Genomic DNA, 14464 nt, shown 5'->3' with positions numbered 1-14464 from the left:
ATTTTGTTTTTTCCTTTTTCGTTTGTTTTTTAAGAAATGACGAAATGGTGAAAATAAACTAATTATCTCAGAAAAAAAATACATTTCAAGCTACTCTGACGAGTGTGTATGTTACAGTGGGAAAAAAAAACTAAAATGTTCCCGTGTGAGTGGAGGAGATTCCAGCCAAGTTTGTGATAATGAAATATTATATATCAATAACATATTTTACTAAAGTTAATTCACATGATAATACTGTGTTTATCTTACGCAGGACATCGATACACAGACGGACAGAGAGATTTCCTGACCGGAAGTACCTATAATTTGGGTGGTAGAGTTCTGACTTTGGGAGCTGCGAGGTGGATTTGAACTCGTGTGATTCAGCGAAATATTTATTATTTCTTTGGTAGTAAGCGCAAAGCTACTTAGTCACGGATTATCCATTCTGTGACATTATAAGAAGTGCTGTCAATTTTGTTAGCGTAGATGGTGGGTGAGGGAATACTGCCCATGGGCTAACGTCCCTTTGGACAGCGGTTCAGAATCGGAAATGGCTACATCACTAATTACATATAACTTCAGTAAATTTACTGTAAACAAATCTCACCACTACATTTCCTTTTATAAAGCAGGCGCCCTTGTTAACAGATATTAAATTACGAAGAGTACTGAAAAATATAACAGAAGTTACCAGATGTAAACATTTCTAGTTACTGACCTCCAATTCCATTCATAAAGCCATGCCAGCAACTTGACCGATGTCCCTCAGAAACAGTGTCCACTTCGTTAACGCCTTCGTACTGAAACTCGACTGCACCGTTAGCTTCAAGGTCATGAGAGTCAGTCTCTTCAACACTGGTCCACACTTTTGGAGATCGCCTGTCGGCAAGACTGCTGGCAGGGTTACTCATCGGGTCGTAGACTCGGAACTTTGTTAGCTGAAAGCGTCCCGTGCAAAGAAGTCTTGAGAAAGGCAAGTTAACTACAAAACCCGTACACACAAATACACAGATTTGATTTTCGAAGTTAATTTAGGTGTTGTTTTTTTAAAGAATATTCGAATATCCACTCTTGGGTCTTCACAGCTCGACCTTTTCCGTTTTCACTCTGCTATACTACTGAATAGAATTAACTGTTTTTACCACCATTCATTCTCTTGACGTTTCGCGAAACCAGCCTCTCATTGGTGATATTAGCAGCACGTGGGCCTGACTCTCCGCGATTGAGTCGTAGTTATATCGCCTGATACATAAACTTACTGGAAGTTCATGCCGTATGTATTTTTACGTCGTTATTTCGATTATTGTTTAACGTTTCGAATTTAAGAAAATTATAAGTTAATTTGCAGCTCAGTGACAAACAGAAAGGCCTTGAATACAATAAACGTTACGTTCGTGCGTGGCGCGTTTCACAAGTTTTTCTAGAGATGACTTTCTATCCCCAATTTTTACACCCAGCACGCCTCACGTGATGTAACTTGATATCGCCTGTGCGAGCTTCGTGGAAACAATAATGGTTTATTCATAATATGTAACCCTTTACAGGCGTGTAAGATATATGAACCAAATATTGAAATCGTAACAACACTATTTTAAGGTTAATCGTAGATCTTAAGGGACCACACTGTAATTGCTAAAGTCTGTGGTTTACGATTTGTTTTTGAATCTTGCAGTGCAAACTTTATTAAATCTATCTAATGAATGCAGTAATATTTTTTGACAAGGGGTGGAGAATGCACACACTAGCACACATCCACTTCTAATTGAGAAATTAAAGCAAAAGGTCAGTTGTAACAACATAATTATAAATAGAAACATAAAGTATTTCATTGGTATATCACTCGTGTTACTCTCAAGAATGATTTATTTAATATTTAAAAAAATACTTGAAATATATATGTGTATTCATATAAAAGGTACTACACTCAGTATTACCAAATACAACCCCTTCCCGTGTACGTGATCTATATAGTATCGTGAAAGTATATATATGTGGGGGGGAGGGGGGTGTTTAATTTGTTTGTTTAGAATTAAGCACAAAGCTACACAATTGGCAATTTGTGCTCTGCCCATCATGGGTTTCGAAACCCGGTTTTTAGTGGTGTGAATCCGCAGACGTACCTCTGTGCCACTAGGGGGCATGTGCGTTTAGAATGCTCTAATTTCGTAGTATAAAAAGCCATTATTGTATCCCAAAATTCAAATTTCATGCCTACTGTTGTTCAGGGCTTTCAAAGTACATAATATACGAAAGCAAACAGCGAAAAACATTATCTCGTACACTCCACCAAGTAAATAAAAACTGTTATTCCAACTTAAAGTGTTTTTTTTTTTCTGCTTACAACTGCTTAGCGTTAGAATTTGTTTTTTATGCTACTGTCAACTCAGCTCTGAAACAGAGCAAGCACTGGCGGCATCCATTACCCCTGTAGAACATTTTCCCTATGCCCAAGAAGCATAATGGAACCCTAACCCCAGGGTTAAATATTAGTTATTTTTTTAATTCACAATCCTAAAAAATTACTCAGTTTAAAAAACTGATCAAAATCTAGGTGAAATCACTCGGTTTCCATATTAAGTACAGGGGAGACCCCCACCCCAGTAATTGAGTGGTTTAATTAAAATTGTTATGACATTTTTCTTTACATTTTGTTGTGGCTGTGTATCTCATGATAGCAGCAGCGCTCCAGCCGTGTTGGAACGCCGTTCAGGACAACTTTGACAATAAATGAAGTCTTTTTAGAGCAATCTGTGTTCGAATTTGGCCTTACACGTGTTAAAATGTATCGTAAAAAAAACAAAAAAAGGTGCCAACGGCGTCGTTTCGTTCCGTAATGTTTTCAAAACAAACTTACACTGCTTGAATATTAAAAAAAGAAACAGAATATTAGTGGGTTTTTGTCGATTTATTGTGCGTGTGAGTGTGAACAATATTTTCCATAGACGTGCCTCAAATAGTGTTTTTTTTTATTATTTATTGTATGTGTCAGCGACATTTCCCATAAATGTGATTCAAATAATTTTGTCTATTCGTTGCATGTGTGAACAACATTTCTCATAAATGTGGATAAAAGTTTTTCGAGTTATCGTGTGTGTGATCAATATTTCCCATGTGACACAAACAGCTTTTGTCGATTTATTGTGTGTGTGTGTGAGAGAGGCCCCCCGCTAGTACGGCGGTATGTCTCCGGATTTACAACGCTAAAATCAGGGGTTCGATTCCCCTCGGTGGGCTCAGCAGATAGCCCAATGTGGCTTTGCTATAAGAAAACACACACACAAACACGTGTGTGTGAGAGAGAGAGAGAGCAACATTTCCCATACATGTGACTTAGAGTTATTTTTGTCGATATATTGTGCATGGCCAAGCGTGTTAAGGCGTGCGACTCGTAATCTGAGGGTCGCGGGTTCGCATCCCGGTCGCGCCAAACATGCTCGCCCTTTCAACCGTGGGGGCGTTATAATGTGACGGTCAATCCCACTATTCGTTGCTAAAAGAGTAGCCCAAAAGTTGGCGGTGGGTGGTGATGACTAGTTGCCTTCCTCTGGTCTTACACTGCTAAATTAGGGACGGCTAGCACAGATAGTCCTCGAGTAGCTTTGTGCGAAATTCAAAAACAAACAAATATTGTGTATATGTGAGCAACATTTTCCAAGGATGTGGCTCAAATGGTGATTTTGTCGATTTATCATGTGTTTGAGCAACATTTCCCATAGATGTAACTGAAATCGTTTTTGTCAATTTATTGTGTGGGTGAACATTTTCCATAGATGTGGTTCAAACAGTTTTTTCGTCGATTTAGTGTGTGTGTATGTGTGAACAAATTTTCCCATAGTTGTGACTCAATTTATATTTTGATTTAGGCTTAATAGACACTGGATAGCAAATCAATAAATATAGAATATACAATCGCTCATCTACAAATCTGCAGATCGGGGGTTCCAATCCCCCTCAAAGTAAACATGCGCACTATTCTTCATAATTTCTGTGTTAACTAAAATACCCTTTCTCACAAAACACCTATTGAACTATTAAGTTGTTTTAAAGAAGTAAGAAGCTCCATGATTTTATTGTTATTCTTGTTATTGGGTATAATCATCATAATAAGTAGATCAAAACTCTGTCTATAGTTTTAATTAATCTGCTTTCCGTAAGTTGGAATACAACGTGTTTATAAACTGTAAGTCTAATCCAGTGATTCAAGCAAAGTTCTGTATTTTACGAAATAACCGACTATTTGTAACGAAACTAAGAAAACAGTTTCAGAATTGAAAATGTATAATTTATTATACTAATTAATAAAACATATATGACCCTCGTGGTAACTACAAATTATATCACTGTTAACGTTTCTTCCCACTAGGGGCATACGTACTGTATTAAAATAGGCCTAAGGTTAAATTACACTTTCCTGCCCTGCAAGACGTCATACAATTTTGCAGAGCATATTTTGCATCTCGCGAACAACTACATATCCGTTTGCCGACCCTTCACGATATAACACCATCGATCCAATTAACAAATAGCCTTAAGCCATGTAATCCAGACGACCAATCACGAATCCACCACAAATTGTTCACGAAGGCCAAATTTAGATTTCAGTTTACCACTCCATCAGATTTTACGCAGATTATAACATTTAGTTCTGGAAAACCGTACCTTATACGTATTTTATTTATTCTTTTATCTTTAAAATTTGTCACATGAGCACGAATAGCTAAATATTGTTCATACAAGGTGGTATGCAAGTAACGTATTAAAATGATTAGTTGCCTTGAGTTATTACCTTAATGGCCGTGGTAACTCGGAAACCATAAACAAAAGTACGTTGACGGTATAATTTTGGAAAATATATTACTCACTAATAGAATGATTATAAAAGCACTATTAGGCCTATTTGTTATGTATAATATTACGGAATATTAGTCTATAAAAATCGCAAACGAAATTATCTAAACTTTATTTTGAACTTGAATTTTAAATATACATACCTTTAATATTAATTTGTGTCACTTAAATATTACAATCCGATAAAAATAAAACCGATATGGTAAACTAGGGTCTTACTGGCAAATAAAACCAACTTGTCATTTATTTACTTGCAAATTATGTATTTTATTCAAACACAAAGTCAAAATTTGTAATGGTGAACTAAATTATGAACTCTTTAATTCACTCATTGTCTGAATGATTCAATAACTAACTCACTCACTCTGGCGCTTTTATAAAATATTTTGCCTAAAGTTTTCTGAAAAATCGAGACATCATGTTAAATGTCTAGGCGTTACTCATCCTCAATACGTCATGACAAATCCAACTAGCAAAGAATATAAAATATCTAAATTAAAAACAAAGCTTAAAACACTTTCACTCCCTTGAAAAATCCTAATCCACAAATAAAACATTAAAATGTTATATTATATTAAGTATGCTTAATTAGTAATAAAATTACTATTTACGATTAAGAAAATTACTTTTCATAAATATGCATTAAACCACTAAATTACTAATTAAATCTGTCGAACAAAGTACAGTCACATTTGTGATTAAACAAAATAATAATTCTCATTGTACTACTTACGTCTCAACCTGGTCACCCATCAAATCCTCTTGATGGTTTTCTCTGTTGTGGCTTGTGGTACGAAAATAGAGCGACTTATCTTTTATCGTCATTCGTTGTCTTGTTATCGTAAGAGTTCTCTCCAGGTAGGTTATCATGAAAATTCACTGGTAAATTCATTCTTTTTGATACTCTTAAAGTTGTCTAGACAGGAACGTCGGACTCTCGACTAAAGTTAGCATACCTTTGACGAAGTCTGCCAATGTTGAACAATTAGTTGTTCTCCTGTCAATATCCTTCCATGAAAAATCAGAACAGATAACTTTCGGTTTGGAACACCTTTCGGATGTTGCTCTGTTAAACTCCAAAACAGCTAACTCCATTACTTTCTGTGGCCATCTTTGGTGTTACTTGAAGATTAAATAACCTCTGTTGTGGTAATTGTCGTATAGTGTATGGGGAGTTACTGGTTGTAAGTTCTGAAAGTAGTTTAATTTGATCTAACATCACATCCATGTTTCTGGGTAAAGTAAATTTCCAATATGTGTTCTTCTTTGCTGTTAATTACCCATACTTCATATTGTGCAGAGAAATCTCCCATGATAAGGGCAACTCCTACCTTTAAAGTTGCCTGAGTATTAAATCACTAGTTGTTTGCATCAGTCCATCTTCTTTCTTCATATCTGGATGAAATATCACACTTTTTATTACTATATTGAGTCGAATAATGATCGTTGTAGAAATACTGTCAATCAACACGCACGAAGGGTTCCTATCAATAAACCAATTGACTTGTGAGCTGATTGTTTTACATAGAACACTCATAAAATACCTATTTTGTGATTTACGTCCTCCATTCTGAGTTAAGAGCTCTGATTAACGGCTTTATATGTAGCTTCTGCCAATATTCCCTTTAAGTTGCAATTGAAGCGCCTTCTTTCATGTGATTCACTTCTCCCATTCTCAGTTACTACAGTGTTCCCATGTCACGAGTTTTTAGACTTTTTTCTTAGTGTTGGTTTATATTCTACTAGCTTATTTTCATTCTTTGTTTGTGCGTTTTCATTTTAATATTCATTAACTAAAAAACACGTGTGGAAATACATTGTTTTTAGTTAATTGTAAACTTTTGTTGACAATATATATTGTGTTCTGGAACTTTATTGAACACTGGATCATTTGAATTCCACTAGGCCTTTACCAGTATGGGAGTTCATATTTCTAAAGCATTTGATTTGATAATTTCATAATTCTTTGATAGTGAATAAATGTTCATCTTTAGCTTTGGAAAACTTCCTTTAAAAATGTACATCTACTTTGCTTTAGCCTAATTATCCTCATCTGCCATGGTATCTACGAATCTACTAGGTGTAAAAAATCTATCGTTCATGGGAAGCTTTTGGATATGGTACCTAAGTAAGCCTTTCAACATCTTCTGCAAGTTCAACTGTTGCATGCCAAAAAATTAGTCATTTCACATATGATATGATAAGTGGATAAGCCCTTCAAGACATTGTGCAAATTCAGATAATGTCTATTCCTTATTCTGGTCCAAAACTTAGTTTTGAAAACCGCTAGTGCTACGTTCCAAATATTTTAATAAATTAGCTATCAGTGTCTGTTAGATGTTAAGACTCTTAATTTTGTAAAAGCTGGTATCATAAATTGATATCAAGATGAGCCTGTTTTTCACTACTTCATCCATTCACCTTATACGTTATTCCTAAATGAGTCTGATATTACTACAAGGGCATTTTACCTTCACAATTTGTTGGTTTTTCAGCTAAGCAATGTTGTTGAATTGATAGGTAAATTCTGAAACTTTATTAAGTAGTGGCATATCTTAGCAGTATAGAAAGGTCCTGCAATCATAGATGGTACAGAAGGTGTCGACCAAACAGATTATTTTGTTGAATATTTCTTAATAAACTGCCTTTTAAGTTGAAATTCTTGGATAGGCACAGAGTTAGGTGTGATATATTGGGTAATTTCATTTAAAAATTTATTTTTCAGATGTTTTATTTTGTAATTGATGTTATTTTCTAGTCCGTTTATTTTGCTGTTAAAATATTTCTGTACTTAATAGGTTTCCCTTTGAGCTTCTTAAGTTTTATCATTACAGTTTTTATACACTTCAAAGTTGTGTGTTTGTGCTACTTCAGTTCTGTTGTTTTAATTCTGTTGCATATCTCCAATAGCTTACTCAATCTTGTATTCAGTCAACTATATTTTATTTTTCAATTCTTTTTTCAAAAATCTTACGTCTCTTTTTCACTTTTCTCTTAAATTCCTGCTTCTTACCTCGTGATCATTTTTTCATTTTTCTATCTTTCATATTTGGATACTTTTTTCTGGAAAATTTCTTAGTGATATCTTTTTTCTTTTTCAGTCTCATTCTTCCAGATCTTCCTTTAATGCTGTGTCCTTCTTTTCACTACTTCGTCAATTCCAGCAGATTTCTAAATTCAAGTTGGTCTTGATTATATTTTGTTTTCAACAAAATAATCCCACTCCTGATATCTGTTTTTATTGGTTTGGTTTGTTTTGAATTTCGCGCAAAGCTACACGAGGGATATCTGCGCTAGTCATCCATAATTTTGCAGTGTAAGACTAGAGGGAAGGCAGCTAGTCATCACCACCCACCGTCAGCTCTTGGGCTACTCTTTTACCAACGAATAGTGGGATTGACTGTCACATTATAACGCCCCCACGGCTGAAAGGGGGAGCATGTTTGGTGTGACGGGGTTCGAACCCACAGTCCTCAGATTACGAGTGGAGTGCCTTAACCACCTGGCCATGCCGGGCCATCTATTTTTATTAGTGCGGGAATTATTTTTAATTGTTTGTTTAAAATAATTCAAAGCCCAGTTCATTGTTTCTTTTCTATGTTGTTAGGCACATAGCTATATACTAGGCTGTATCTGTACCGCTCGTTTGGGGTATCAAAACCGGATTTTTAACTTAGTGTTGCACCACTGGAGGGCTATTTAACAGTAATTAAAGAGACTTATTTTTTTCTACTGTAAGTTACATTTTGTGCAAGACACAGCCTAATCACAAATAACATTAAACAGTCTTTAACTTTCAGAAGGCACAGATAGCCTAGTTGCTTTGCGCCATAAAAACGCCAAACCAAGCAACTTGCAGAATTTTTACTTTACTAAGACACAAATTAACAAGTTACAGCGTTGGGCTGAATTAATTAACTAACAGACTCACTAATTATTCAATGGCTGACACTAACTGACTAACTTATTAATCTAGTCTGGTGTTATTATGCAAAAAAAAAAAAAAAAGATTAGAAAACACCTCTAAATGGTTAAATCTAGACACAGAATATTTCTGTCCTAGCACGACTATGGTTAAGTTACTTGATTTGAAATCTGCGGATCGTAAGTTCGAATCCTTCCATCGAACGTGCTCGTTCTTTCAGTTGTAAAGACGTCGTAATGTAATGGTTAATCTCAGTATTCGTTGGAAAGAAAGTAACTCGCTTCCCATAGGTTCAATGGTAAGTCTGAAGGCTTATAACGCGAAAAATCGGGTTCAGATACGGCCATAGCACAAATAGCCTGGCGTTTAGCTTTGCTTTTAACAACAAACAAAACAAAAATAGTCCAAGAGTTGGCGGTGTGTGGTGTTGACTAGCTGCCTTACCTGTCCATCACTCCAAATTTAAATAACAGATAGCATAGATAACCCTTGAGTAGCTTTGCACGAAATTCAACAAACAAATAGGGAAATTCCTTAGAGTTACACACCGTCGCTAAACCATGCCAAGACTCCCTTTAGCAAAATAGTACGTCTAAATTAAGATATTAAGAAAAAAACAATCTAAAAAATATATTTTATTACATGAGGAAACTATCCCAAATTTTTTTTTTTTGTATCTAAAGTGAATTTAGCTGTAACTCTTTGAAATGTAGGGTAAAAACAAATAACAGATAGATATCAGCCACTGATTTTGAAAAGTCAAAAATGAAGCCAACCATCAGTGCACTGTAGCTAGATTACTGATGCCGTTTCGGTAGCTTTTAAACAGTATTCGTCAAGAGAAAATTACGGTAATAAATTCAAAGAGTTCAAGGTTGTGGAATACATTTCAGACACTATGATTGGGCGTTTAGTATATCAGTGAAAGAAAATATGATAAGATTAATGAGTTTTATCAGTGTCGCTTATAATTGTTTCTTTTCTGTACCGCCATGTTTTTCCTCTGTCTCATAAGCGAAAGCACGCATGGCGTACGTGTTATGCTTTGCGAAATAATGTAACTACTTTATACAATAAAAGGCGCTGTATTCAATCAATCTTATATCATTGCACATGTTCACGCTTTCATTTAAACGCTACGTGGCTGCTAGTACACCTAGTTTTAGAAAGAAAAAGTTAAATTAATACCTGTTTTTAAAAATACCAAACATATAAATATTTCATAATTTACACGAAAAGATTATAGTTTGTTTATTTCACATATTCGCACAAAACTACAAAAAGACTATCTGTGCTAGTTGTTCCTAATTTTGAACTAACATACCAGTCAACAGCATCCACCATCAACTCATTGAATACTTTAATCTAATAGCGGGAGTTGGCCCTCACTCTAAAAATGCATATTCATCCCGAAAATTAGATCGCGAATTTGCGACAACAGGATGCGAACCCCAAACCATTGGATTTCTAGTTCGACACGCTATAACCAATAGGTCACGCCCATTCCTAGAGGAAAAGAGTTCGAACTATGCATCTATCAGTGAATACTGTACAAATCTTACGATTTTTCTTAAAGTGCTTCCTGGTTTCGTCAAATGAGCGTTGGTCAATCTGTAATCGAGTCTTCATTTAACGCCTTGAGTTCAAATTCTAGCAAACGGAACTTCATCAGTTGAACCAGATCCCTCACATTCATCACTTTCACTCTCCAAGGAATTATCAGCAGGACAAGTATTCACAAGATCCCTGTCAGGTCCAAAAAATGTTTGTGACGCATCTATAATATCGTCTTGTGAATACGTCTATTATCTGTGTTTGGCTTGCTTTTTTAGCCTTGCTCGATTCACAGCACACGAGAGAAACACGTTCTCCTAAACAACAACATTATCCTAAGATGAAACAGTGATTTGCTCGCTAACCATTTGGGTTCGACAACAACTCTAACCCTAACCAAGCCGTTCCCAGCAATAATGATAAACCCCTTAACTGGCAGAGTAGGTCTTACTCCAACCACAACTAGTCCCGAAACTAGGTTTGATAATAAAAAAAATATTATGAACAGGAGCATTAACAACGCTACCCTTAATACCCTGAGCAATAACAAACTCATTGGTGGCAAAACTAGAATCTAAAGGATTAATAATTAATCTCAATAATGATTGAGTCACTCAAGCATTACGTAGGATATATATGGGTGTAGAATTAGCAGTGTCATTTGTCAATGACACAGAACCAACAGACACAAAATATTTAAATTCCTCCTTAACTACATCCGCCTTTATATGAGTGGCCAAATCAACAACATTGGGTAATTTGGTAAAACTACGTTCACATGTGGACGAACGCAGTGGGTGTTGCCTTCTTTTCTTTTTTAAACACCAACGATCGGATATAGCATGACCAGAATTTTTACAAAAATGGCATACAGACCTTGATTGTTTTGACGAAGTTGTATCCTGACTGTCAGGAGACTTCTAACTAGAGGAAATTGATTTTTAGAAGTATCCTCAACTTTAGTAGATTGAACAAATATTATTTTTTTGCTGAGATGACAATAATTTCTTTTTAGGAAAAGTGGTTTTATGTGATAATGTGTAAACATCAGAAAGTGCAGCTGTTTCTTATAATATTTTAACGTTTTTTCGTTCAAGTAAGGTTTGAGGTCCTCATGTGAACAACATTTAAACTCCTTAATTAGACATAATTTTCTTAGTTTGTTGAAACTGTTGTCAGTATGCATAGAAACACACCGTTGATCAAATTAAACCCCTTTTCCTTAGGCAAATTTCATATAAGTTTGATTATCTTGCTTGCAATAATTTCGAAACTCTTGTTAATAAGCCTCCTGTACTGAACTATGTATGCTTTGAGAATAGTTGCTTTTACATTAATATAATTTTTCAGAGAGAGAGAGCGGCATAGCCTTCTATGCCTGACCAGTTAAAACACTTTGTAATGGTGATGACCTTGTTTCGGTGGGCCACTCCATGGTTTGGGCAACCATCTCAAAATATTAGAAATATTTATCAACTTCATTTTCACTAAATGGTGGTACATTAACTTATTGATTATGTTCAAAGTTGTCATTTTGACTTTGTCGATTGATGTTAAGTCTAATCTCTATTTCTTCCAACTTAATTTCATTTTTGACTTCACGCGGGCTTTTTCGACCTCGAGACGTTTATTTTTATTTCACCTTCGATACAAACTTGTTATTTCTCTTTCTCGGCTTAGATTGCGAGCTTGTTCTTTCTCGGTTTCGATACGAGTTTGTTCAATCTTGACTTGTTTGAGTTTTAACTGGACCTGTAACTTATCTTTATTGCTCACTGACCGGCCAGTTTGGACGCTAGAATATACTCCTAATACTTCCTCAGACAACAAATCAACATCGACTAGTATTTCAATAATATGTTTTTAGTTAATTTTTTCTAATTGATTTTCTAACTTCTAGTTCTAAAACTGTGGCAGTTTCGAGATAAGCATATTTGTTATATCTTTCTAGTTGTTCGAGGCCTGGCATGGCCAAGCGCGTAAGACGTGCGACTCGTAATCCGAGTATTTAATTCAATTTCAAGATATTTGAAACTGTAATGCAATAATATAATAAACTGGATGCTCGTATCCGAGATCTGAATCAGAAATGAAATTCGATCTAAATTAGAATTCAATTTATATTCATCAGTGCTAACAAGACTGATCATGTTTAATTTTCAAAATGATCTTGAATCACCCTCTCTCGAACAACTAGTTTGTTTGTTTTGGAATTTCGCACAAAGCTACTCGAGGGCTATCTGTGCTAGCCGTCCCTAATTTAGCAGTGGAAGACTGGAGGGAAGGTAGCTAGTCATCACCACCCACCACCAACTCCTGGACTACTCTTTTACAAACGACTAGTGGGATTGACCGTAACATTATAACGCCCCCACGGCTGAAAGGGCGAGCATGTTTGGTACAATGGGGATTCGAATCTGCGACCATCGGATTACGAGTCGAGTGCCTTATACACCTTACATGTGCTTTAGTGCTCAGGGGAAGTACTTGGAAGTACACGTGTCGTTTTAGAATTTTTTTCTCTAAAGAAAATTAGTAATTTCCTAATGTAGGACTACTGCCGAAAGCACTAAAGCACATGTAAGTCCCCAAGCACCATCTAAAGAGTTAAAATATTGCAATTCAAGCCATACCACGCAAAAGAAAGTAACGCAGATGGAAAATAATCATAAATGCTTTTCCTGCTTTAAACATCCATTTCGGTTATAGTTTATGTTATAAACTACAAAATATATCAGTTTAACTTAGTAGACATACAAGAGATGAAATCGAAGTAACTGTCGCCGTAATAACCTAGTAATTACTGTAAATTTAGTTGGAAATAGTGAAAATATATAAAAGCTTTAAATCTAAATTATTAAATATTCAATATATACGTGTTCCTTATAGACAAAGAAGAGTGGTTGGAAAATAAAACCAGATTGGCTGACATAGGATATAAGGCATAAATTAAAGAAAAGCATTATATATATAAAAAGTTTGAGTGGAATTGTGGGAGATTTGTAGAACTATAGGCGATCAAAGAAAGCTGATTAAACATGAAATTAGGAAATAAAAATTTGTATGAAAAATGGCTGAGTGAGAATTTCTTCAACTACTTGAAGGGAAAGTAAAATGAAAAGATGATATTAGGAACTTTGAGGGGTGATAAGGAGAGCTAATATCTGATGATTATATGATTGCTGGATTATTAAATTCTACATTTTCTTCAGTTTTTAGTAGTCAAGGTTTAGGCAACATTTCTAACCGAGAACAGATGAAAATAAAGTGATCAGATTAATGCTGAGCTTGTTGGGTAAAACAAAATTGTGAAATTTAAGGAATGATAAAACTCCTGAATCGGATAATAGTTATCCAAGAGTCCAGAAAGACGTTAAGGATTGGATATTAAGTCATTCACTATTATTGTTTCTAATTTATTAAATATTGGGTGGGTGACAAGATATTGCGTGGCGGTCTACAATAACACACCGCTACAAACAAAATTTCGCGAGTTCGAATCCCTGTCACACCAAACATAATCGCTCTTTCAGCGGTGGGGCGTTATAATGTTACGGTCAATCCCACTATTCGTTGGTAAAAGAATAGCCCCAGCACTGGCTGAAAGGGCGAGCATGTTTTGTGCGAATGGGATTCGAACTTCCCACTCTCAAATAACGAGTCGAGCGCATTAACCATTTGGTCTTGCCGCGCGTGAGGATAGGTTAAGATCTCCGACCTTGCTTTCACTGGACAGGATTTAATTGAAGTGTTCAAGATTGTAATGTGAATGGATAGTGTTAATACGTTATATTTTTATAGTTAACGGTAACAAAAGTTAGACTGTAAGATACAAATATCAATTTTGGTAAAGTAGAGGTAATTTTCAATAAAGACAACTTTATTTTTCAAACAAGATGGTTGGCTATTGGAATGAGTTGCTATCACACGTGGTGGATAGTTACTTTAAAGGAAAAGAAGTTTAAGGGGTAGCTCGATAAATAACTGGATTTTAAGGGCTGACCTTGAGTTCTCAGTGTTTTGTTTAATTTACTATCTAGGATGTACTAGGACCTAGATGGACCAAACGTTCCGTTGTTGTCATATTAAATCACCTTTTTAGTTGGTGCTGTTATCTAGGGTTGAAAATATACACTACTTCAGATAAATGCTTCG

General features: G+C 35.4%; 1 protein-coding gene across 2 annotated transcripts in view; it reads right to left on the bottom strand.

Annotated features, from left to right (window-relative positions):
* LOC143254356 (polycystin-2-like) overlaps positions 1-1456 on the bottom strand; it is a 47284-nt gene extending 45828 nt beyond the window's left edge. The window contains exon 1 of one of the 2 annotated variants that reach the window (XM_076509411.1): positions 701-1456. In XM_076509411.1, coding sequence (XP_076365526.1) covers positions 701-893 — 193 coding nt within the window. In that variant the 5' untranslated portion in view covers positions 894-1456. The remainder of the gene's footprint in view (positions 1-700) is intronic. The other variant, XM_076509410.1, reaches the window with a different exon arrangement.
* Positions 1457-14464: the final 13008 nt, after the last annotated feature.

Source organism: Tachypleus tridentatus, chromosome 6 (genome assembly GCF_004210375.1).
Source record: "Tachypleus tridentatus isolate NWPU-2018 chromosome 6, ASM421037v1, whole genome shotgun sequence".
NCBI classification, from domain to species: domain Eukaryota; kingdom Metazoa; phylum Arthropoda; class Merostomata; order Xiphosura; family Limulidae; genus Tachypleus; species Tachypleus tridentatus.
The sequence above is the reverse complement of the archived record's forward strand: the minus strand, read 5'-3'. Positions and strand labels throughout refer to the sequence as shown.